At 63.5% G+C, this 24,760-nt stretch overlaps 2 protein-coding genes across 2 annotated transcripts in view; one reads left to right on the top strand and one right to left on the bottom strand.

The window, feature by feature from the left end:
- The window catches only part of PRPF6 (pre-mRNA processing factor 6), a 29,105-nt gene extending 22,905 nt beyond the window's left edge, over positions 1 to 6,200 (bottom strand). Inside the window, exons 1-6 of the mRNA XM_090286689.1 lie at positions 5,997 to 6,200; positions 4,921 to 5,089; positions 3,927 to 4,045; positions 2,053 to 2,131; positions 1,441 to 1,617; positions 1,138 to 1,293 (exon numbers count right to left, since the gene is read on the bottom strand). Of these exons, the coding sequence (XP_090142815.1) occupies positions 1,138 to 1,293; positions 1,441 to 1,617; positions 2,053 to 2,131; positions 3,927 to 4,045; positions 4,921 to 5,089; positions 5,997 to 6,067 (771 nt within the window). The 5' untranslated portion in view covers positions 6,068 to 6,200. The remainder of the gene's footprint in view (positions 1 to 1,137; positions 1,294 to 1,440; positions 1,618 to 2,052; positions 2,132 to 3,926; positions 4,046 to 4,920; positions 5,090 to 5,996) is intronic.
- A 1,398-nt stretch (positions 6,201 to 7,598) lies between these two features.
- ZNF512B (zinc finger protein 512B) lies at positions 7,599 to 24,701 on the top strand. Its single transcript, XM_090286688.1, is given in 23 exon segments — positions 7,599 to 7,798; positions 9,606 to 9,787; positions 9,863 to 10,034; positions 10,327 to 10,467; positions 16,245 to 16,370; positions 16,626 to 16,768; positions 17,112 to 17,240; positions 17,336 to 18,066; positions 18,172 to 18,386; positions 18,488 to 18,559; positions 18,656 to 18,802; positions 18,963 to 19,087; positions 19,155 to 19,247; positions 19,460 to 19,558; positions 19,640 to 19,810; positions 19,937 to 20,131; positions 20,326 to 20,427; positions 20,700 to 20,762; positions 21,082 to 21,180; positions 21,336 to 21,577; positions 24,533 to 24,593; positions 24,595 to 24,633; positions 24,636 to 24,701. Coding segments are annotated over 23 exon segments (3,483 nt in total). The 5' UTR covers positions 7,599 to 7,707; the 3' UTR covers positions 24,681 to 24,701.
- The last annotated feature ends 59 nt before the right edge of the window (positions 24,702 to 24,760 follow it).

Below are 24,760 nucleotides of genomic sequence, written 5' to 3'. Positions count from 1 at the left end.
GTGGCAGGAGTGGAAAGTGTTAAAGCAAAGGGAGGTAGTTTGGACGTGCCAGCGGCTTCATGCAGGGCGAGGCGCAGCCTGGACGGTGGCTGTGGGGGCTGCCTCCCCACCGGCCCGACCAGCGCTGCTGGGCAAAGACGCCTTGAGTTTGAGACAATTTGGTGTTTAAGTGAAAATGTGCCGATCTAACAATTCCACTTAAAATACAACATAAAAATCTTTACTTAAATGTGCAGACAGAAGCACAAGGAATTCCTCAAAACGTGGTCTGTAACGGCAAAACAAAAACAAAACGCTAGAACCACGCAGGAGCCGTCCATCCACAGGGGCATTGGACCCTGGCCACAGTGGGCTGCCCCTTGCCCCGGCTCAAAGTGTGAAGCTGCACCATGAACACAGGTGCCATTTTCAATCTGGAAGCTGCTAGTTTATATAAGGTCTTTGCTCACCGTGAAAAGCCCAAGAAGTACAGGAAAAGACGGACTGAAATGCAACGTTCCCACTGCACCCCAGGGTGCTGGTAGAAGAGCTCACCACACGACTTTCTCTATTTGAAGGACACGGGAACCTGCCCTCCAGCATTTGCCAGGAGGCGCCCCCGGGCGGCGCCTGCACCCAGGGGGACGCTGCACCGGCTGCTCCGTCGCTGCCCTTCCCGCTGTGTGGGCTCTTTCACTTCACAGTGACTCTGCTGCCAAGTTTCAGATTTATACGTCATCAAATTTGAAAGCCTCTCCCTGCCTGGTTTCTGATGTGCGTGTCCCCGCCCCACGTCTTCCTTACATAGCACGGGATGGAGCGTGTGCCCGAAGGGCCACCGCGACTGCTGAGGGTGCGGGGACCGCAGGCCTGCGGAGCCGTCTGCTGGGGCGCGTGGGCACGAAGCTCCAGCACCAGTGCCCGCGCCAGGGCTGCCTCTGCTGCTGGCACGGAGCTCGCCCTGCCGGCGGATGCACCACCCACCCAAAGACAGAATCCGCCCCTGGGTGGCGGCAAGGACAGCACAGCCTTGCGGGTCTGCTCATCTCGTGACAGAGCACTCCCACAGACGGGCTCTCCACAAGAATGTATCAGCTTTACATCAGAAAACAACTTCTAAATGTCACCTGAAGAAGTGTGACGTGACACGGCGCTCACCTGGCTCAGCCTCATGTCCATCAGCGTGTTCCGCGCTTGGCCAATCTTCCTCATGTCCAGCTCACCTGTGCCAGGTGTCATCAACCCAGGTGTCATGCCACCAGGGTACGGCGTGTTCAGTCCACCAGGATAGGGTGTATTAAGGCCTCCAAATTGCTGGGGAGAGAAGGGACAAGGTGCTAGAAGAGCCCCGTCTCCCAGGTCCCTCCGGATGCGGCAGCTGTACAGACTCAGCGGCAGCGGGCCCAGCCCCAGAGCTCTCGCCACCCAACTGCCCACAACCCCTTCTGTTTGGACGCTCACAGTCTGTCGGGGATCCACTGAAGTATGGTTCTCTCCGGTCTGCAGGTGCTTAGCAAAGAAACTGTCAGGAACAGGGGTCAGCTTCTCATAGCGTGGGTTCCGCTGGCGTTTGTTTCTGGCGTCGCCAACCTCAGGGATACTCAGCCACTCCTCCTCTGTGACTTCTGCCAACTTCCTCTGGAAACACCCAGGCCCCCCAAAACATCAAATCTGCGGCAGAATTTCACGTGCCCAAGAACAGCTGTGCTCTCCCCGACCCCTAGCCTCCATATCATCGTGCTTAGAAAGGACTGTGAAGCAGAAACGGGTATCTACTTCATCTAGAAAATCAACTTTGCTCAAATGTAAACTGTTCTGTCAAAGCCCAGAGGACACAGTTTAGAAAACCTAACACAAAAAGAATTAAAGTTACAAAGAAAATACGCTCACTTGTCCCCCTCTTTTGGTTGGAAGAAGAGCCCCTTCTGCGCGCACAGACACAGAACTAAGCAGATTAAAGGGGGCCCTTCCTCGACCGCCTGTGAGCCACAAACAGCAAAGGTGGGGAAGCCTCATCGGTCCCGCCCAGAGCAGCCTCACTCTCTGCAGGAGGTGGGGCCGTCCATTTCTTACTTTGAGATCTGAGAACTGCTGTTGGATTTTGGGGCGTTCCATACGATATTTCTCAATTTCTTCTTTCTCCCGTTGCTCCCTGGGAAGGTAAATGCACGCATGCATTAGAAATGCTGGAAGTCCTTGTGAAACAGTCACTTTGTTAGACGTCTTAATTACATAACCAGAAAGAAAGATTCCCACATGCAGCAGCTGAATCAAATCTGCCCTAAGGCAACAACAGACACGAACATGATAACTGAACAATGACCACAAAGGCACGCAGAAATTCGCCAGCGTGAACACGAGCTGTCTCACACTGACACACACACTTGCCCTGGAACACGAGGACATCTGCTGCTTTAAAATCCCACGCACGCAGTCAGGGCTGTGCTGGGACTGCCCAGGGCCCCCACCGCTCCGCCTGACGCAGACAAGCAGGAAGCCTCGCTGGCTCCACCGCTCTACCAGCCAGGACCAGCCGTCCAGACTGTCGCCATGTGACTAGGCCTCAGGGCCGAGGTCCTGGGCTACTGCGGATCTGGGACCCGGTCTAGACACTGGGAAGAACTCTGAGATCACATGGGAACACAGAGTCACAGGCACTGCAACCGGGAAGCAGCTGAGACTCCCTAACACTGCACTTTGCATGTTCCGCCATGAGGTGCAAGGTCTCTGTGGGCCGTTGACAGCGGTGCCCCTGGGAAAGAGCCCTCTCCCTGCACTGCTGGCACAAAGCAGCACGCAGGGCGCTGTCGGCTGTCCTGGCCACGGACGCTGCCCCTCAGCTCGTGTCCACCCACGGGACAGGCCGCCCCACACAGGAACTCATCGCTCCAGAAAGGGAGAGGCGGGGGGCTCAGGAGACGAGCAGGGGAGCCGGCGAGACTGGGCTGGGAGAGAAGCAGCCCTGCCGCGGCCAGGAGCCAGTGGGGCCGACGCCAGGGCGGTCCGCGTGGGAGACAGCAGCCTGGTGCTGAGGGGCCCTGACCTGAGGGAGTTAGGGAAGACCCCGTGCCGGTGCGGGGAGGCTGTGTGCAAACTGGGAACAGTGTCTGTCCCACTGGTCTGGCTTGGCATTTCCACAGCGAAGCCTGAAAAGCCGAGCTCTGTCCTCAAGGTGCTACTAGGACTTTCTCTAGGCGTCCATGTCAATCTGTTTTTACATAAACGCCTCCCAGGAAGTTGGAATCAAACCTCTTCCCTTTATTTTTATTGAATCTATTGGGGTGACATTGGTTAGTGAAATTACACAGGTTTGAGGTGCCCAATTCTGTAACACATGAACTGTATATTGTACTGTGTGGCCACCACTCCAAGTGAAGTCTCCTTCCATCACCATTACTGCTGCAAAATGACCCTGAAAACATGAAAAGTGCTGCATAAATTATAAGAAGTGACAAAACTGTATGTGTAACGAGCTACAGAAAGAGGAAAGTAAACTGAAAAGTCAACTGTCACCTTTTGGGCTTACGAATCAATGTCACCGTTTACCGGGACTATTTAATCTCACTGTTCTGATATTCTATAATGAGAATGTATTTCTTAATAAAAAATGTAAAAAACTTAGAAAGATAACTTCCAGATTACTCAGAATACATCGATCAGCACCCCCACACCCACCCCAAGACCGGGAGCCCTGACGTGCAGTCAGAATGAGCCCCAAATGGCGCTGGGCTCTGGGAGCCTGCCATTCCCTTGCAGTGTGCAGGCCCCGAGGCTCCTGCCCAGCAGCCTGGCACCTACCCAGGTGCCATCAGAGAAGTCCCAGGGGCCTCAATGCTGCGCAGACACACAAACGACTCTTGCAACTTTTCTCCAAGTGTGATACAAGTTAAAACAAAGCTTGTTTTAAAAGCTGGGACAAGACAGTGAAGGGTGGGGACTGGTTTTACCTTCTCTCCTTCCGCCTCTCATCCATCCTTTTATCCAGAGCTGCGTAGATGGCGTCTGCCTCCTCATCGTCCTTCTCGTAGGGGCCGCTTGAGAAGAGGCTCCCCGCGTAGCCGTTGAACTGAGGACCAGGCACAGCGCAGGGTCAGCGTCCGCCGCGCACCAGCCCACCACCCACGCGGCACGCCGGCAGCGGGTGCCCACTGAACAGCGTTGCTCTGTGACAAACCCAACGTGAGGAACGACAGAACAGCTGTCTCTCCTCCCCCTGCCGGAGGAGACTAAGGAGCCAAACGCAGGGAGGGGTCTGGACTGGGCCCTGGACCAGAAAGCGGGCGCAGGTGGGACGCAGGCCGGAGCCAAGGAGCAGCTGCCGACCGGCTGGCAGCAGTCACACTCACGCCGGGTGCAGAACGGCAGCGCGGGCCCGCGGCGGGGAGAGGCCTGCGAAGGGAGCACGGGAACCCTCCGTGCCATGCCCGCAAGGGCCTGTCGACTCAAAGGTCTCTCAGCACTGAGTGCTCAGACTCTTCCTCCGAGGAAACACGCCGCCGATTAGAACGCAGCTCAAGGAAACGTCCATGGGCCACGTGCCGGTTAGCAGAGAGGTGAGTGCTAAACCAGAAGCAGCTAGTGCTGTCCCCAATTCCACTTCGCGTTTTATCTTTAAGTTGTCACTGGCCAAGGTGTGCGCTGTCTCCGTCCCAGAGCACGGCCACGCACCCCCTCGCTTCCAGGGGCTCCCTGAGATCCAGGGCCCCTCTTCCGCCCCAGCCCCTCACCTCTTAAGCCCGCACAGCCCCACGGGTGCGCTCCTGCCGCCTCCGTCACTTAAGGCAGCGCTGCAGCTATGAAAGCGGCACAAACCCAAGGTCAAGCCAAGCGCCTGTCACTTGGCTTTGTCCCGCCCCCTCCCACACTCAGCTACAGAACCCCAGGAACAGCTGAAAGGTGAGTGGACAGGCCACCCACGCAGCCTGCACCTGCGGGGCCCACCTCGTCGTAGTTGGTGTCGTTCAGGTCCTCGTCGTCATCGTCCGCAGCCTGGCTCTTCTTCATCTGGTCCCCGACCGTCCTCTTGCCCGGTGGCGCATGGCGGTCGTCCACAGGGTCGTTGGCATCCCGGGCAGGCCCAATGTCCGACCGTGTGGTGAACCCAGTGGCACTGCATGAGACCCCAAGACGCCCGTTTGCTTGGGTTCTTCCCTCCACACCCGTCACTAAACGACACCCCTCTCTCGACCGCCTCTGAGATGCTGGGGGCCACGAAGTATGCAGGGCCCTGCTCGCAGGCATCTCCAGCCTCTTCCTCTCAGGCAGGGGCCCCCCCACCCAGCCGGAGGGGCTGCGCAGGGCATCAGCCCACTCTCCTTCCAAGTCCTAGCCCCCATTCTCAACGACCTCCTGCCCATGCGACCCCATCAGAGTCCCCCTCGGGGTCCGCCCTGCGGCTGCTCCGGGCTGATGGCGCCCGCTCTGCCTCCCTCTCCCTCCTCCTCCATCCCATCTCTCGCCCAGATACTGGGTCCACCCCCGTACCCCTCCTGCCCAGACCATGACTCCCGGCACCGAGGCCGGCGGAGCCGCCCCCGAGCCCCCGCGGCCCTGAAGCTCTGCCTCCCCAACGCCCTCAGCGCCCGCGCCGCCTGCTGCGCTCAGGGGCTCCCGCTACTCCCTCACCCGCCTCCAGGCCTCGTCGGCTCAGGCAGCTGCCACCCGCCGCATCCCGAACTCCGCAGGGCGCCCCTGACCCCGGCCCCAGAGGGCCCCTCTGCTGCCCCCCTCCCCAGCCCGGCGCGGGCCCCTGAAGACGTGTCAGCCACGGGACGCACACGCGCCGCAGGGGTTCCAGCACAAGACCTCCGACGGGGGAAACGCAGCCCACCCCGAGCCGAACGGCCTCGCACCCCGCAGACCCAGCGGCCGCAGGCGCCCATCTGTCACTGTCGCGCCGGGCAGTTCGGACGGCGCTGCCTGAGCTGGCGCCCGGCCCCTTCCCCAGGCGCGCGCCGCCGGGAACCGGGGCCCCGGGGCCGCACGACCGTCCCTCCCGCGCCCGCGGCCCGGCTCACCCTCGGCCCAGCCCCGGCACATAGCCGAGCGGCGCGGGCATGCCCAGGAACGGCTTCTTCTTCTTGTTCATGGCGCCGGCGACCGCGACGGCTGGGGCGGTATAAGACGGAGGCCTCAGCCCGAGGCGGAGGACCGCAGGCGTCCAGGGCTTCGCCGCAGGAAGGCGTCGCGGGCCCCGCGTCACCCGCGCCCCGGAAGCAGAGCTTGGGATCCGCACGAAGCCCCGCCTACCTCGGGGTCCCCGGGCGGAAGTTCCGGAAACGCGGGCTTCCGGCCGAGGCTCTGGAGCGGAGACGCGACGAGCGCAGGAGCCACAGCGCCTACTTGTGGCGCGGCGGCCCGGCAAGCGGCTGGCGGGGTCCCGGGCGACTCCATCCTGGACGGTCCCTTGCGGGACCTCGGGACCGAGCCGGGGCCTCCCTGCGTCCTGCGTGTTCTCGATGCTTCCCAAGGATATCTGCTTCTCCCAGCCCAGCCGCTCGCCCTGCCCTTCCGAGTCGCCCGGCCCGGGCGGGCCCTAAGGCCATCCAGCCCTGTGTGGAGCTTGTGCGGGGGGCGGGGGGGGTGTCGTGGTTGCGGGCACCGCGTCTGCGTGTCTCCTGCGTGGGGACTGCGGCCCAGCTCTCGGCGCTCAGATGCGGACACAGGCCCCACGTGCCCGCCATGCCCGGAACACTGCACTGAGGGCAGGAGCTGGAGAGCTAATTGAGGAAAATAAATAAATGCAGCAGATATGTCGGGAGCACGTCAGGACCTGGTGGGGGCGACCATGCACGTGCGTGAAATCCATGCAGACCGCTGCCTGTGTGTGTCGGTGCAGGTCGTCACCGGCGCTCACGTTTTAGGCGGACAGGCGTGACTGCTCCGCCCAGCTCTGCAGGGCCACGCGCGCCTTGCTCACTCTGCTGTGGGGCATCCTGGGCCCCCCGTGAACCTGGGGAGGGCACGCAGACTTGGCAGAGCAAGGCGCGGCTAAGCACTTCGCCCCGCTGTTCTGGAGCAAACACACCCCTCCTGCCCGATGCAGTCTCCTTGGAGTTTCTCTCTCTCCCCAGTCCCAGTCCAGCCCCTTTCAATGCCAAAGTCTTGGACCCTGAGTCAGATTCTGGGGCTGCCGAGGGGCGGGGACAGATCCTCGCTGTACTCCTGGAGTTCACAGTGTGATGGGGCAAGAGGGGGGGGGGGGGGTGTCAAACTGACCTCTCCTGGGAGGCAAGTGCCCACTAGAGGGAGAGACCTATAGAATAGCCTGGAAAATGTGTCAATTAAGGGAACAAATGGAAGTAGGAGAGGAGCGAAGTGGGTGGAAGGGGTTGGTCTGGCCCCTTGACCTGGGCCCCAGGGGCAGAGGTCCCAGGAGCGGGTAGGGTCCCCCCACACCCCCCTCCGCCTCAGAGGCCCCTGCGGATTCCCGGACACCCTGTAGGTGCACAATCACTCGTCCTTGGAGCCATGCCCAGGTGCGCACGGTTGCCCCTCGCCCTGGCAGACGTCCTGTACAGACGCAGACCAGCGCGCGGCCGACACACCTCCAAGCTCCCGGAGCGCGCCCAGCACTCAGGGCTCAGCGGCAGGTGCCTCGCCGCGCAGACTCGCCGGGCGCGGGGACCGGCTCGGGCACGGGGCCGGCTGGGGCGGGGCGGTGGCGCGCGTTCCCCGCCGGCCACAAGGGCCGCCCTGCGCCCGGCGAGGGGCGTGTGCGCGAGCCCCATGTTCACGGAGCTGAGGTCCAAGCTGAGCCCCCCGCGAGGCCGCGCCGGGGCTGTGCGCGCCGGCTTCGGAGAGCGCCGGGATGTGGACGGTGAGCGGGGCTGGCCCCGGGCGCGGGGATATCGCGGGCTCGGGGCTTCGGGACCAAGAGGGACGGGGGCGGGACCTGGCGGGCTCCGGTCGGCGGCGGCGGCGGCGGCCAGGGTCGGGGGCGCACCCTGGCCGAACGGGGTTCCTGGTGTCTTTGTCCTGCACTGGGGTCGGCGGGTGGCGCGGCCTCAGGCCTTGGGGACGGACGCACCCTTGGCTTGGGGGAGGTGACTGACCAGGGCTCCTGTCCCCAGGCTGGCACCACCGTGCGGTCACCTTTCTCTTCGCTCGGAAAAATATCCTCCTCAGCCCTTGTGTTGGGACCGAGAGGTGGCCGAAGCCACAGTCTGGCTCGGCCGCCCCCTCCCCATTTGCTACTGGAATTTTGACGTTGGGGCTGGGAGGAAGGAAGGACGGACGCGCCTGGACGGTGATCCCACCCAGAGCGCGGGCCGGAAATGGGCGGGACTCGGCTGGCCCGGGACAGGTGCGGCGCTGACGGAGGTGTCCGACTGGTTTGCCCGGAGCAGCGCGCTCTCGCCCAGGTCCGGCCGTGCAACCTAGGCGCCTGTTCCCTGGAAGGCGGCAGCTTAGAATAAGTCTTTTCCCACGGTACTAGGAGCCACCTCAAGGCGGCGGCCACATTGTCCGCACTCTGTCTGACCCCAGACCTCAAATTTGGAGTCACCTAGGGTCATCTGATAAGGGAGAGCTGTGAAAACGAGGAGATGCTAAGTCGGATGAATCTCAGGGAGTGGAAGGAGGAGGAGTTCCTCAGACCCGGGTGCATGGCCAAACCTTGTCCTCTGTAGGGAGTGGCAGAGAGGGTCTCTTGCTCTATTAGGGGGCAGGACCTGGCCTGGGAACCTGATCCTGGCTGCTGAGTCAGGGCCTGGATGCTGTAAAGATGAGGCAAGCTTGAGCCCAGCTTCCTGTCCGTCCCTTGGGGCTCCGTTGACTTGTGGACATAACACAGGGCCTACTCCACTCGTTCACTCATTCACGATGTTTCTGGGCGCCTCCTGTGTGTCAGACCTGTGCAAAGTCTTGGGAGGGGCATGCCCAGTATCTGCCTGCCCCTGACATGTCAGCAGTGAGTCCAGAAATGATGGTAAGACTAAAAGTTGATGAGTGTCATGGAGTTGGTGTGGGTGGAGAGGCCTCACCATGGGTCCTGAGCACGAGGCTGCACCCTGCACTCCTGTCCTGAGCAGCCCATGGAGGTTGGACAGCTGCCTTGCGCAGGACCCATCCTGGGCCAGGCCCTGTGGGAGGTGGGGGGCAGGAATCCTGGGCGTTGGCAGCCCCACGTTCAGGCTTCTTGTCAATGAGTCACAAGCAGTGAGCACAGGGGGGCAGGGCCAGGCCTCAGCTCCAGTTATGGCCCCAGAGGCTGGGTTCCATTTATAAGGAGGCATGGACAGGACACCCTCGCAGGCAAGCCCTATGTGTGCACCTTGGTTTGGTGTGGCAGGTGCCACCCGAGGCAAGGGTGAGGCCAGGGCTGTCCCAGGATAACCCCACCCCTGACTGCAAATCGAGGGCTCCCTGGTGGGCTTGTCCTCTCTAATCTCAGCACAATCCATCCTGCTCCCAGGAACATGGGCATTGACTCAGAGGGAAAGGTGCTGGTTCTTCATCTCTGAGCTCGTGGGGTTCCTCAGGACAGGCTTCCTTCTGCCTGTAGGGGCCTGGGAGCCCCTGCTTGGGGAAGCGGCCCCTCCTCAGTGGAGGGGAGATGGGCTGAGCAGGGAGAGGTGTTTCCGGCCTGGCACCTGACCCCCTGACCGGGCGCTGCTGCTCCACAGCCACCACCCACTTCAGCTTCTGCCGGACCCTCCTGGAGCACACGGTGTCAGCTGAGAGCGTCCCCTGCCACCTGCCCAGGACTCCAGGAACCAGCCTCACATGGCACGACTCACGAAGCCAGAGGGCCGCTGGCGGCCGGCCGGTCAAGCTCCTGCAGCAGCCTGGCACAGAGGCCGCCCAGGTACCCAGCCACCACACCGTCCTCAGCCCCTGCGCTCCCGCCACCTCGCTGCATCTGCTGCCCTCCCCTCCTCAGGGCCGGCTGTCCTCGGACCACTGTGGCCTGTACCACACGAGCCCCTCGCTGGGCGGCCTGACGAGGCCTGCGGTCCTGTGGAGTCAGCAGGATGTCTGCAAGTGGCTCAAGAAGCACTGTCCCCACAACTACCTCGTCTACGTGGAAGCCTTCTCCCAGCACGCCATCACCGGTGCTCTGGCGGGGCGGGGGGCCCAGGTCCCCGGGGAGCCTGTCCTCTCTTCTTCCCTCCGCCTCCCCTTTGCTCCCGACTCTCCCGGTGTCTCTGCAGAATCTCTCCCTGCCTTCGTCTGGCTTTGCTCTGCTCAGTCTCTGTTCATCTTTGTCTCTCCCTGTTTCTCTGTCTCCCCTCATCTCTCTCTCGCCCCCTGCTCTATCTTAGAGTCTGTGCCCCCACCCCCACCGCTTTGGCGCCTGACGCCGTCAGAGCTTGACCTTGGCTTCACCCCCCTCCCCCCCTCCAGGCCGGGCGCTGCTGCGGCTGAACTCGGAGAAGCTGCAGCGGATGGGGCTGGCGCAGGAGGCCCAGCGACAGGAGGTGCTGCAGCAGGTGCTGCGCCTGCAGGTGCGCGAGGAGGGGCGGAGCCTGCAGCTGCTCAGCCAAGGTCAGTGAGAGCCGCCAGGAGTGCCCGGAGGCCTGCAGAGGCCTGGGGGGCTGGGCTGCGAGGCCCCCCCATGGCAAGGTGGGTGGGTGGGCGGGCAGGCCTCGGGACGGTGGCTGTGGGACCCCAGGAAGGGCTGTCCTGCACCCATGGCAGCATGGATGATGCCAGAGGCCCCCCCTTCGTTCTCACGTATCCGCCCGCAGCTTCCTTCGGACACATGTCCTAGTTGCTGCCTGAGGCTCAACCCCCAGACCCCAGCACTGTGACTGGAGCCCCCGGCGAAGACGAGGTGCAGCCCCCCTCAGACCTTCAGGAGTGCCCAGGGGCTGCACCTGGCCCGCTAGGCAGCTGGCACCAGGCTTGCCACCTCCCACCACCTCTGGTTGTGCATTGCTGGCTGTGCCAGGGATTGGGCGGATGGGCCCGCCTCCCAGGGCCTGCGCCTAAGCCCACCCCTGGTGCTGCTGGCAGCATTCAGGGCAGCCACCTGGAGCCAGGGCGGGCTTTGGATGTCCCCTAGACCCCCAGGGAGTGTGTATTTATATTCCCTTCACTCTTGTCTCCTGGGCCTCCTGTCCTCTCCCAGGGTTCGAGGTCTGTTTGTCTGCCCACTCGTCCAGCCCCACCCCTGCCCCTGCCTGTAGAGGACTGCCCGCAGAGGCCGGGTAAACTGCCCAGCTCCCTTTGCTCTGCGCCCTCCCCTGCCCCCGCCGAGACCAGGCATCTGCCTGGCCAGGCCCCCTGCCCAGCACCGTCCCTCATTATTTATGAGACCCTCACCTCACCACACTGGCAGCTGCTCATGGGACTGAGGAGAGGCAGGTCCAGAACTGTCCCAGCACCCAAGACCTAACGCGGTACAGTAGGGACCCAGGCAGCACTCAGCACAAGTGTGGCCTGTGTCCTGGCATTAGGTTTGGGGAGGCTCCCCTCCGCTCAGGCTCGGGGAGGCCACCCTGGGGGCAAGTCAGTGGGCGGGCACCCCCACTGCCCCTTTTCCCAGGAAAACCCAGATTCTCCCAAGAGACGGGCCTGAGGGAGCCGCTGGCCCCATGCCTGCCCCCCAGAGACCCGGCCTGCAGCTGCCCGGCTCTCCAGGGGCCCGAGGGTGGGACTGGTGTGGCCCAGCGGAGGTCCTGGAGGGCTGTCCTGCAGCCTTCTCCCTCCTCTCCCCTGCCAGCCACTCCCCTAGGGGGCTCTGGAAACCTCAGGGACAGATGAGGCTGAGCCCCAGCCCCTCTCGGTGCCCTGAGCTGCCTTCAGCACAGGAGGCTGCTTGTTTCAGGTCCCAAGAAGAAACTGGATAACCAGCCTGGTGACCCCACCCCCAGTGCCCCCACAGGAATCCCCTTGTCCTGGCTGGCTGCCCCGACTGTCCCCCCACCTTGTGCCATCATGATGTCGCCCCTCCGTCTCTGCCCCTTCTCTCTCCTTTGAGTGCCCCTCAACTCCCACACGCAGCTCTTGTTTGGTCCTCCTCGTTTTGCGCCCACTTTTTATATTCTGATAAAAAGACCAGAAATAAACCTGGTTCTCAAGTGCCCCAGGGTGGTGTCTGGCTCCAGTCAGCTGGCTTGTGGGGGTGGGCAGAGCCTGGGGGACGGGGCTGAATCTGGGGGAAGGGGTCTGAGGCCACCAGGGGGCACTGGTGCAGCATCGGGGCAGGGCCACCGTTTCCCCCAGGAATGGGGTGGGGGCGGGGCGAGAGGCAGAGGCTGGGCTCAGACTCAAAGACGCACCAGCACCGGTGTGACAGGCTCCTGGGGCTGCGGCACCAAACGGCACCTGGAAGGCTGCACACAACAGAAGCTCTGCAGGCCGCGTGTCTGCAGTCCAGCAGGTCCACCCTCCTCCAGGCCCCGGGAGAGCCCTTCCTCGCTGCTCCCAGCTCTGCTGGCTGCCCGGGACCACGCAGTCACAGCACTTCTGTCTCAGATCTGCCTCTTACAAGGACATTTGTCACTGGGTTTAGGGCCCACCTGGGTAATCCAGGATGGTCTCATCTCAAGAGCTTAAACTTAATCCCATCTGCAAAGACCCATTCTCCAAACAAGTTCTCCTTCACCCATTCCGGGAATTTGCTGTGGCTGTTTTTTTTTTTTTTTTTAAGATTTTATTTATTTATTTTTAGAGAGAGGGGAAGGGAGAGAGAAAGAGAGGGGGAGAAACATCCATGTGTGGTTGCCTCTCGTGCACCCCCAACCAGGGACCTGGCCCGCAACCCAGGCCCGTGCCTGACTGGGACTTGAACTAGTGACCCTTTGTGGCTATCTTTTGGGGACCCCCATGTAGTCTGCCACGGGTTAGTGCCCTGACATAAAAAACAAGTCATACAAAAAACATGCCCTGACCCATGTATGCAGCAGTGGCAGACACACTAGTAGTAACAGACCCATAAACCAACGCTGCAGTCCAAACACACACAGAGACACAATGACGCCCCAACACAGAGAAACACATGACATTGCATGAGACTGACCTCCAGACATGCAGCCTGAACACACAGCTGGTGTATCCAGACAAGCCCCGTGCCCTTTGTGCAGCCACCTGGAAGCTCACACACCGACAGGCATCTTCTCGCCCAGGACAGGACACAGATACCCCGACAGTGACATCCAAGAGGTTGCACCTGACATGCATGGTTGCTCAGACACACGTGTGCCGGCACTGACGCATCGCATACACGGGGGTACAGACCTACACGGGGAAAGCCAACAACTTTGCATGTGCCTCGGGACACACACGCTGACCCTTCCCAAAATCCTGTGTGTCCTTTCGCCCGGGTAGGTACTGTCAGGGAGGGAAGGACATTGCCTCTTCCTCCTGGGGACACACAGGCCTCTGTCTCGGATTTCCAAGGGAAGGACAGACCAGCGACAGTCCTTGGCCTCTGTGTGAGCACTTTGTGGTGGCCTTGAGAGAGCAAATTTCAAGGGGCCCTGGGAGGAGAGGTGGGTCCCACATGTGCCATCTTTTGTGCCCCGCTTCCCCAGCAGCGCAGCAGAGCCTGTTCCAGGGTGGAGGGGCTGGATCGCGGGGGGCCGGAAGGGCTTCAGGGAAGGAGGTGCACCTGGTAACTCCCTCTCCCAACTGGCGCTCCTTACCCTCTTTCATTTGTTCCCTGAGCCCGGTGGCGTTGCTGCCCATCACCCCCAGACCTGAGAGCAGCTTCCACGCAGGGGGCCGGGTTCTGGAGCAGAGGAGCAAGGCAGTGGCCACTGTCTAGGGACACTCCGTCCCAAAGCAGGCAGGCTGGTCCAGCCAATGTCAGTAACCCCAGTGGAGCGCGGTCCTCACATGCCAGGAATCAGCAATCCCCTGGGGGTGGCCACGGGCAGAGGTGGCCCAAGGCTGGCTGCGAGAGAGGCTGACCCCCGCTTGGCAGGCCCAGGGCTCCCAGAGGACGGTGTCCCCCCTTTCCAGGGCCAGGGCGTAGAGGCATCGGTGGCTTCAATTCGGGTGCCCTGGGTTTGGGGCAGTCCCCTGCATCCCTATGGTGCCTCAGTTTACCCCACTGTCTGAAAATAACGTCTGCCGCCCTATGGGCGGCATGAGTGGCCACTTCGTAGGGGAGGTCCGGCGGATGGACACACTGCACCCCGCAGCCCCGCGAGCCGGCAGGCCCGACAGGCACGACAGGCCCCCGCCCCCAGACCCGTCCCTCCGGGCGCGGAGCGGCGGCAGGAATACCGCGAGAGTTCGCCCCCCCCCCCCAGTAAAACTGTCAAAGGTGGGAGGGGCGGGAGCGCGCATGTGCGCAGCGCGGCGCGCAGCCTGCGCCGCCCGGACCCCGCGAACGCGCCCCTATCCGGCCCCGGCCCGGCCCCGGCCCCCGCCCCGCCTCCGTCCCGCTGGGCGCCGCAGGTAAGCGCCCGGCCGCGCCCCCGGCCCAGACCCGGGCGCGGTCCCCGCGCTGGCCGCGCCCCCGACCTGACCCCGAGCGTAGGGCGAGGGGGCCGCGAGCGAGCCCCCGCCCGGCGCCCCCTGCCGCGTCCGGACCCACCCCCGACCCCCCCGCGCCGCGCCCCGCGCCCCGCGCCCGCGCCGCGTTCCTGCCTCCTCCTCCAGAAAAAGTCGCCATTTTGGTTCACTGCCTTCGCCCCCCCCCCCCCCCCCCCCGCCGGGCGCCCGCGATCGGCCCTTCCGGGGCCAGGCTGGGGCCGCACCCCGGCCGCAGGTGACAGGTGGGTGGCGAGGCCACTCTCCAGGTGTGCATCCCCTGGCCCGCCTCATCCTCGCGCCCGGACCTGAGCTGGGGTCCAGGGCCGAGAGGCCTTGGCCAGGCTGTGGTCCCGCTGCCTGTGATCAGCGCGGGGCGCCCACCTCTCCGCACCTCGCACCCCCTCGCGAGGGTCTTATCCCTTCGTCCCTACTGGGCCCTCGGCGAGGGTGGACGTCCTCGCTCAGGGTGTGAGAGTCACAGGGCCTGGATGGAAGGAGGGTCTCTATCTCCTATGCCAGCCCTCGCCCCAGGCCCCCAACTTCCAATTCTCCATCCAAGCTGGAGACTGGAAGGGGGGGTCCCAGCGGGTACCTGCACCGCAGGCCACTTGGGGTCATCACAGGCCTGGGGTGACTGATGCTGGCATGGTCTCCTTTGGAAGTTGCAGTGTGAGGACTTGGGGAGAAGTTTGTTTAGACCTTCCCAGACGCCCGCCTCTGCCTAGGCCCAGGGTGTGGGCACCTCCTTGGCAACAGGCAGTGACTGTTCTGACCTCTGGCCTCAGCCTGCCCAGATAGCTTCTGTACCCTGGCAGGCTCAGTAGCGCTTCCCCGTTCTCTCTAAGTTAGTTAGAAACTACTAGACAAGGAATCACCCGCCCACATAACCCTCCACCCCCATATTCTATGGCCTGGGGCGTCCCTGATGGAGGGACCCAGCAGGACTGCGCCTGGCGTCGCTCCAGTCCTTGGCCCCATTGAGGCCCAGCTCAGGTGGCCAGGTGCTCCCTGCGGCTGGTGGCCAGTGGTCTCTGGAGTGGTGCTCGTGGCCCTGTAGGAGGGGGACCGAGAGGCTCCGAAGGGAGGAGGTGAGGAGGAGGTCAGCCAGGTGGAGGGTGGCCGAGGGACCCAGTCAGTCTGAGGCCTCAGTGGGGCGGTGGGGCCCCAGCAGAACAAACAGAGACCAGGATCAGGTAGGATGGCTCCACCGTCCTCAGTCTGCCCCCAGGCCCAGGAGGGGGGCACTTGCAGCTGGGGAGTGGGCTGGGGGCCCTCAATGCCCAAGTTGGCCGTCTTCCATCTCTGTCCTGGGGAGAAGGATCCAGGGATACCCACCTGATCGGGATGGCGTTGCCTTGGGTCTGGGTGGGGCTGTGAAGGTGTCCCCAGGCGCTGGAGCTGATCCTGCCCGTGTGCCAGCAGCTCTGCTGCTGCTGCCACGATTGGCCCCCGGGAGGGATGTTGGCCTCCTCCTGCCCAGGCACTCGGCCTTTCCTGGAGCCTCCTGGCCCAGCGCTGGGGGGAGGTGCGTGGTTCTCTGCACACTCGGGGACTGTGTCTGGGACCGAAGGAGCACTGGGCTGGTGAGGGTCTCGGGACTAGGTTAGAATCTTCCCAGCTGATGGTGTGTCCTGGGCAGACCTCAGCTGGCAGGCGTTCCCCTAGACCAGAAGCCTCCCATCACCTGCTTTCCTTGTGACCAAGAGCACAGGCCGGAGGCTCCTCTCCCCAGAGCCAAAGAGCAGGCCTGTGTCTGGGGGTGGGGGCCAAGGACAGTCACGTCAGGCCCTGAGTCGGCCCTGGGGGCCTCACAGGGCTGTCCGCTTGCTTTGCAGCCATGACTGACCCCTTCTGCGTTGGAGGTGGCCGCCGGACCCCGGGGTCCAGCAAGAGTGGGCCGGGGAAGGACGGCAGCCGGAACGAGGTCCGACTTTCTGTGCGGCATGACCCACCAAAGCTGGGTAAGGGGGTCAGGCCAAGGTCAACGCCAAGGGGTCACAGGCAGCCAGTGCTGGGTATGGGCCACCTCCTGGATGTCCAGCTCCTGGGTGCCAGGTAGCCACCCGGGTCCTGAGAGCCATCCCAGGGTGGAGGTAGCCAGGGACCCCAGGTTCTTGTCATCAGTGGCGGGGCTTCGAGGCCTACTCCAGCCTCCTGGGTGGTGGGTGAAGCTGCTGGGAACACAGCCCCGAGCCTCGATGTGCTGTGTGCTGCAGGGTTCCCGGTGGCCCGTGGGGGGCAGACAGTGTCCGGCCAGGCCCCGTTCTGCTTTGACCCAGGAAGTCCAGCCAGTGACAGGACAGAAGGAAAGAAAAAAGGGCGCCCAAAAGCTGAGAACCAGGCCCTGCGAGACATTCCCGTGAGCTCCCTGAGGGCTGGGGTGTGGCTCCTGATGGGTCTCCCTGTTGAGGCCTCTGCCTGCCACCCACACGCCCAGCACCAAGCCCTCAGCCCGCATCAGGGCCCCCCTGGGCCCCAGGGATTCGTGGTGTGGCCTGGGGCCCGGTGGCCGCATCTGTGGGGACCCGGAGCAGGTCTGGTGCAGCCTTGCTGCTCAGGGTGGCCTGGATCTCGCTGTGGTCCCATGGCCCAAGGGCCCCTGCAGCTCGTCTGCCCTGAGGGCCTGGGCTGGATGCTGCGTCTGGGGCTGGGGTCAGCCGGGGTGGCCGAGGGGTCAGCGGCCCCGCCTTTCCTATGCCCAGCTCTCCCTGATGAACCAATGGAAAGATGAATTCAAGGCGCACTCCCGGGTGCAGTGTCCCAACTCAGGGTGCTGGCTGGAGTTCCCCAGCATCTACGGGCTCAAGTACCACTACCAGCGGTGCCAGGGGGTAAGGGGCTGTGGGATGGGAAGAGGAGCCTGCCCCGCTCGGCTGCGTCTGCACAGAGGCCCAGCGGCCCGCCCACACCTGCCCTCTCCACCCAGGGTGCTATCTCAGAGAGGCTGACCTTTCCCTGCCCCTTCTGTGAGGCTGCCTTCACTTCCAAGACACAGCTGGAGAAGCACCGGATTTGGAACCACATGGACCGACCACTGCCAGCCCCCAAGCCTGGGCCAGTCAGCCGGCCAGTCACCATCAGCCGACCTGTTGGGGTCAGCAAGCCCATTGGAGTGAGCAAACCTGTCACTATCGGCAAACCCGTGGGTGTCAGCAAACCCATCGGCATCAGCAAGCCAGTGACGGTCAGCAGGCCTGTGCCGGTCACCAAGCCAGTGACGGTCAGCAGGCCTGTGCCAGTCACCAAGCCAGTGACGGTCAGCAGGCCCATGCCAGTCACCAAGCCAGTGACAGTCAGCAGGCCCGTGCCGATCACCAAGGCTGTGCCAGTCACCAAGTCAGTGACGGTCACTAGACCTGTGCCGGTTACCAAGCCCATACCGGTCACCAAGTCTGTGCCTGTCACCAAGCCAGTGCCAGTCACCAAGCCAGTGACTGCAAACAAACCAGTGCCAATGACAAAACTTGTAACAGTCACCAAACCTGTGCCGGTCACCAAGCCAGTAACGGTCAGCAGGCCCATCATGGTCAGTAAGCTGGTGACAGTCAGCAGGCCCATTGCCATCAGCAGACACACACCGTCCTGCAAAATGGTGCTGCTGACCAAGTCGGAGAACAAAACTTCTCGTGCCGCAGGGAGGGCCAGCGGGAAGAAGAGGTACGGGGGCACCGTCCTGTTTGGGGTGGGGGGCTCCACGGCTGCAGCCTGGGGTGAGAGCCTGCAGTGGTCCCCCCCTGCCCCTCACCTCCCTGCTTCCTGCAGGGCTGCGGACGGCCTGGACACCTGCCCCCTCCCACCCAAGCAGGCAAGGTCAGGGAGTGGGGACTACAGCCCATCCAGCATGGCCTTCCAGCCCGGCACAGACCTCAGCAGTGGCCCCCTTTCTCTGGGCAGCAGGCCCCTGGGGGGCAAGGAGGTGCCAAGGGCCACGGGCCCTGTGTCGCTGCCGGAGGAGGCAGCTGAGCGCACGAAGCACAGTAAGACGAGGGTGGGGAGCAGCCGGGGCTGGGGCAGCAGCCACCCTCCCGATGGTTATTTGACCAGAGTCTCGGCTCCTGTCTTCTCTCTCCTGAGTCAGGAAGGAAACAGAAAACACCCAAGAAGTTTACGGGGGAGCAGCCGTCTATCTCAGGAACGTTCGGGCTCAAAGGTGAGGCCCCAGCCAGCCGGCACCTGGGGGACTGGCTCATGGACAGGTATGCTCATGCCCTTGGCCCACCCCCGCCCCACCCGCGTGTGCACACAGGCCTGGCCAAGGCAGAGGACAAATCCCGAGGCTACCGCGTCAAGAAGCCGGAGGGACTGAACCCTGAGGACCCCCGGAAGAAGGGGCTGCCCACCCCCAGCACGGTCACCAGGGAGGCGCCGGCCCCCGTGGCCCATCCAGCCTCAGGTGGGGGCTGTGGTGTGATGGGGCACAGGCCGGGTCTGGACTGTGAGGAAGATCCTGGGCCACACAGATGGGGGGCTGAGTGTGGACCCTGGACTCTGCTTGGCGTCCAGGGTGCCTGGGAGCCTGTGACAGCCCCTGAGGCCCTGGCCCTGCCCCACAGGTGGCCCTGAGGAGCAATGGCAGCGGGCTCTCCACGAGCGGGGGGAGGCCATCTGCCCCACATGCAACGTGGTCACCCGAAAGACCCTTGTGGGGCTGAAGAAGCACATGGAGGTGTGTCAGAAGGTAAGGCTGCCCCCGGGATTCTAGGGGGAGGTGCCTGGGGCAGCATCTCATGGTTTCACGCCTGCAGCTGCAGGACGCCCTCAAGTGCCAGCACTGCCGGAAGCAGTTCAAGTCCAAGGCCGGCCTCAACTACCACACCATGGCTGAGCACAGTGCCAAGGTACGCCCCAGGGCCCGCTGCCCCTGCCCCGCCCGGACCCCCGACCCCCGGCCTCCCGCAGCATCTCGCCCCAGCCCGCCTGCCCAGCCCAGACCACTGACCTTCCATCACCACGCTGTGCCTGACTTTGGACATCTGTGGCCCTGATATGGGGCAGGGGCAGGGGCCGGGCCCTGTGGGGGTGGGGACACTGAGGCTGGGCCTGCCCCCAGCCCTCTGATGCTGAGGCCTCCGAGGGGAGCGAGCAGGAGGAGCGGGAGCGGCTGCGCAAGGTGCTGAAGCAGATGGGGAGGCTGCGCTGCCCCCAGGAGGTCAGCAGGGTGCTGTGGGTGTGGGCACAGCCTGGTGTGGGCGCAGCCCTTTGCTGGCCTCCTGATCCCCCTGATCCCCAGGGCTGTGGGGCCGCCTTCTCCAGCCTCATGGGCTACCAGTACCACCAGCGACGCTGTGGGAAGCCGCCCTGCGAGGTGGACAGCCCTTCCTTCCCCTGCGCCCACTGCGGCAAGACCTACCGCTCCAAGGCCGGCCACGACTACCACATGCGCTCAGAACACACCGCCCCGGTGAGTGGCAGGCTCCTTCTGTCCTTCGGGCACCAGGCACACGTGTCACCCCCACACCCGCTCCCGTGTCCCTGGCTCCCTGCACCTGCAGCCCATGTTCCTCGCCTTGGCCTCCTTGCCCTGCAGCCCCCAGAGGAGCCCGAGGACAAGCCCCCCGAGGCCGAGGACCTGCTGGGTGTTGAGCGGACCCCCAGTGGCCGCATCCGCCGCACGTCGGCCCAGGTTGCCGTGTTCCACCTACAAGAGATCGCGGAGGACGAACTGGCCCGAGACTGGACCAAGCGGCGGATGAAAGATGACCTGGTGCCTGAGACAGCACGGGTGAGCCACCTGGTCCCTGAGCAGGATGCACCTCCGTGCGGGGTCCCCTGTGGTGACTTGGCCGCCTGCTGAAGTCCCCAAGTGCAGGTCTCCCTGCAGAGGGTGCGGTTGAGGGCCTCTTAAGGCAGTGCGGGTGTCGGGTGAGCTCTGGCCCAGCCACCAGGGCTCACCTTGGTGCCTGCCTCTCTCTACAGCTCAACTACACGCGGCCAGGCCTCCCCACACTCAACCCGCAGCTGCTGGAGGCGTGGAAGAACGAAGTCAAGGAGAAAGGCCACGTCAACTGCCCCAATGACGTGAGCTGGGCAGGTTGGCGGGTGGGCGTGGGGACCCTAGGACTTAGTTAACCCAGACGTGGCCCTCGGTGGGGCCTTCTGAGTGGCCAGCCTGCCTGTGCTCCCTGGGCCCTGCAGGGTGCTCAGCCCCAGAGGCCCAGCTCGCCCATACCCTACGGCTCCCGGCTTAGGCCCCCACTTGCCCAGAGAGGTCCGGTGCCCCTTGGCTGGGGTGGGGCCCCGTGTCTGTGGGCCTGCCAGAAGGTCCTTCCCATGGCTGTTTCCTGCCCCAGTGCTGCGAAGCCATCTACTCCAGCGTGTCCGGCCTCAAGGCCCACCTGGCCAGCTGCAGCAAGGTGAGTGCCCAGGTCAGCCACCATGGTGGCCGGTGCTCGGCAGTCCCCCCAGGGGTCCCTGTGTATGGGACACGCGACCTCGCCCCAAGTGCTCCGTGGCCAACCCAGCCTGGGACACTTCACCATCCACCAGCCCTAGCCGCGAGTCAGTCAGTCCCAAGTGGTCCTGCCTGTGGGGGCTTCTCCGGCTTCTCCTCTGTGGGATACAAGTGGGCACCCTGACCTGGCCAGATAAGCTGTGTCTGCCGTACCCTGTAGCTGTGGGCGTGGGTGGGGGTCCGGGTCTAACCCCTGGGGTGGGGCTGCCCGTGTCTTGCAGGGAGACCACCTGGTGGGAAAGTACTGCTGTCTGCTGTGTCCGAAGGAGTTCAGCTCCGAGAGCGGCGTCAAGTACCACATCCTCAAGGCCCACGCGGAGGTGGGAGTGGGGCGCTGGGCTAGGGCCGGGCGGCGGGGCGATGTTTGAGGGACCTGGCAGCTTCTCAGAGTGGCTTCCAGCTTCCCTGAGAGGGCCGAGAACTTCAGAGGCTGCCCTCCTGGCCCTGGGTCCCATCGCTGCTTCTCTCTCCCCAGAACTGGTTCCGTACTTCAGCAGACCCGCCTCCCAAACACAGGAGCCAGGACTCACTGGCGCCCAAGAAGGAGAAGAGTGTGGGAGGCGGAAGGAAGCGGGGCCGCAAGCCCAAGGAACGGCCCCCTGAGGAGCCTGCACCCAAGATGCCCCCCCGCCAGGATGACTGGCCCTCAGGAGGAAGAGACAAGGGGGCCCGGGGCTCCACTGGCCGAAAGGGGGTAGCTGGCAAGGCGCCTGAGAAGTGAGCGTGGTGGCTGGCAGGTGGGTGGGGCCCAGTCTCCGTGCTGGCCAGGCCCTCCTCTGTCCAGGGGTGGGTGGCAAGCTCCAGGACATCCTGCCCTCTGGTTCCCCACTCCCGTCCCTCTCTACTCAGCTGCCCAGTGGGGGCAGCCAGCCCTGCTCCTCTCCCTGAAGGTGCCCCCCCCGCCGCCCCTTGCAGGCTCCTGCTGCTGCTGGGCACACCTGGGCTGGGGCTCTCTGGGGAGGGCCAGTGGCAGCCACAGAAGTGCAATAGCCTGGAGGGACGTTCACGGGCCTGGCAGAGTCTGTGGCCCGGGCCTTGGTGCCAAGGGGTGCTGCACAGCAGCCGGATGACTTCAGCCCTGGCCATGCAAGCCGTATGCCCTGTCCGCACCCTCAGGCCCAAGGCTCGCGGGTCCCTGGCTCTGGGCCAATGAGGGTACCTGAGCAGCCTCGCCTCTCTACCCGACACTGGAACCCCAGCACCCCCAGCTACCTCCCAGGACAGACCCCGAGTCTGATCACTGCCATGCTGACCGGGCAGTCCATCCCCCTCGCTCCTCCCCACCTTTGGTTCCTCTGCTTCTGTTCTCTACCTCTCCAGGCACCCCTCTCCCCTGCCTGCGAGACCCCACCTGCTGGGCCCCTGCCCCACTGGTCTGTGTCCATCCTGGGAGGGCCAGTGGCCCAGCTGATGGGCTATCTGCCATCCAGGGGTCTCCCTGCTTGGGGCATGGGAGGGCCTCTGGTTCGCCCACTTGCGGGTCTGCAGGAGCTGCGGCTCTGTGGAGCCTGCCCCAGTTTTGCTGACACTGTTGACCTGGTTGGGGCAGCCTGACAGGTTAGGGGCTGACCCGGGGCTGTGGGCATGCAGGGCAGGGACCTGGGCCTGGCTCTGAGGAGTGACCACTACGGGAAATAGCCTCCTATCTGCTGGTCTCGGTTGGCCTGGGGCCAGGTTCCGTTGGGAGCCCCTAACCCTCTTTTCACCTGTCCTTTAGTTTCTGGTGATGCGGTCTTTTCATAGGAGAGCGCAAGGCCTGGAAGGGGGCTTGGCCAAGGGCACAGTGGGCTAATGGGAGCTGGGGGCTGTCTCAGCTCCCTGGGGGCCCCAAGGACAGCTGGGTCACAGGTCGGGAAGGATGCAGGCTGGGGGCCAGGGCACCTGAAGGACTTGGTCAGCAGCTGCGCCTCCTGCCTGGGCCCTGCCTCTCAGCTGTGGCAGTACCTGGGGAAGCTGATGCACAGAGCCGCTGGGGTCAGTCGGAGGCTGTTTTCCACTGGGGGGTGGGGTGGGCGGAGGGCTCAGCCTTGCTGGTCCTGGACGATGTGAATTTTGATATTTGCCCGTGTGCGTGTGTCTCCTGGGTGTGTAGTGGGTGCCAGTCTTGTTCCTGTGACAAGTAACAACCTTTTTTTATTCTGTTTTTTATACAAAAACTTACAACAATCTGACATTTTGGTGCTAAGGGTTTCCTGGTGCCGATGGTGGGTCTGGGGGCTGGGCCAGGGTCCCTGGGGCCCCTCCCCTGCTCAGGGAGGCAGTGCCAGCTGGGCACCCCTCTGCCCCTCAGCTGCCGTCCTCACCCAGCCCTGGAGAGGAGGGGCTCCACGCTGGGCTCAGCTCTCCTCCCCCTGCAGTGCAGGACAGGTCCCAGGGGCATGGGGACAGGGTGCTGGGCTGCCTGTCTCTGGCTTTGTCCAGAGGTTCTGATCCTGGTGTGCTAGGGAGGGGTGCAGAGATGTGGGCTCCTCCCCACTCACACAAGTGGGCACGTGAGTGGGCCTCAGTGTCAAAGTCAAGGTGGGACACAGCATAGGCTCGGCTTTGGGGCAGGAGGGCTTGCTTTCCTGTGTTCTGGGTGTCACTACGGTGCGCGGCAGGGGGAGGTGGGTCAGGCAGCCACTGCAGGGGCAGCCTCAGGAGGGGAGGGGAGCAGGCGCTGACAGGAGCCCCAGGTATACTTCTCTGACCTTGTCACCAATGGCTGGAGGAGGTTGGACCTCAACACCTCTGCTGGGGACAGCCACCAGCCCCGGCCTCTCAGGTACTTGGCCCTTGGGGAGCAGGGGGCTAGATTTTGCTGGGCGGTGTATCCAGGTCACCCTCCTAAGTCCACAGATGGTCCCTGGTGTGGGAACCCCGCCTAGGTGTGTGGGAGGGGGTGGGGCCCCGGATAACTTGATGTTTAGCACTTTAACCCCCTTCTTTGTCTTTAAAGTGGGTGTGGGGGCTGCTGCCAAAACTGGCTATTGGGCTGGACCCCTGTCTCCTTCCCTTCCTGCTTCCTGCGCTTCAGCTGGTGAGGGGCCATGGCAGGCTGGGCGGCTCGGTGAGATCTGCCCACCTCCCACTTTGGCAGGAACACAGCCAGGTAACCGCCTGGCCTTGACTGACACCTTCAGTGAGAGGGACCAGAGTGGCAGACTCCCAGGAGGGCGTGGACTCTTCCTGAGACCCAAGCCCAGGGCACCATGCCAGGTCCCTTTCTGAAGATCTACCTCTGGCCCAGCCCACCCCCCTTGCCCTGAGAACGGGAGAGGGCTGACTCTAGGGGCTGACGCTTCACACGAGAATAAGATGCACTTTATTTGCTTGTGCAAAGGCAGATGAGGGTGTCTCCTGGTGTGACCGGTGGCCCTCCCAGCCCTAGCCTCCCGGCCCCCCTGTTCCTCTGGTTCAGAAGGGAAAGAACCGGTGCACCCTGACCCACGGAGGGCAGGGCTGTCCCCGCGTGTCCTCGCTGTGCTGGCGTCAGGAGCCTTGTCCTGGAGCTCGGGGTGGGGGCTCAAGGGGGCCAGCCAGCACCTCCCGCTTGACAGCCACACGTCCTATACTTTGAGTTTCTTGGTTTAGTTTTTAAATGCCAGTTCTCCGTACATAAGTGCATTTTGAAAGAGAGGTTCCAGCTATCACTTGTAACCATATATATACATATATATTCTATCTACAAAGTGTTTATTTGCAAGATGTTTTGGCGGTAAACTCGGGCCTGGCCCTTCTTGTGACCATCTGTCTCTGGTCCTCGTCCCCGCCCCCAGGCCCTGAGTGGCACGGGGGTGGTCCATCAACTGTATGTATTAAAAATGACTGTATCAAATAAATGTTTATTGACTTTTTTCCAGGGGTTGTGTGCGGTTGAGTTTGTGGTGACACGCAGGGCTGTGGGGATCCTTCCCCGGG

Source organism: Furipterus horrens, unplaced genomic scaffold, assembly GCF_987537825.1.
Source record: "Furipterus horrens unplaced genomic scaffold, mFurHor1.1.pri manual_scaffold_8, whole genome shotgun sequence".
In the NCBI taxonomy this organism is placed as follows: domain Eukaryota; kingdom Metazoa; phylum Chordata; class Mammalia; order Chiroptera; family Furipteridae; genus Furipterus; species Furipterus horrens.
This window is presented reverse-complemented; position numbering and strand designations above follow the sequence as displayed.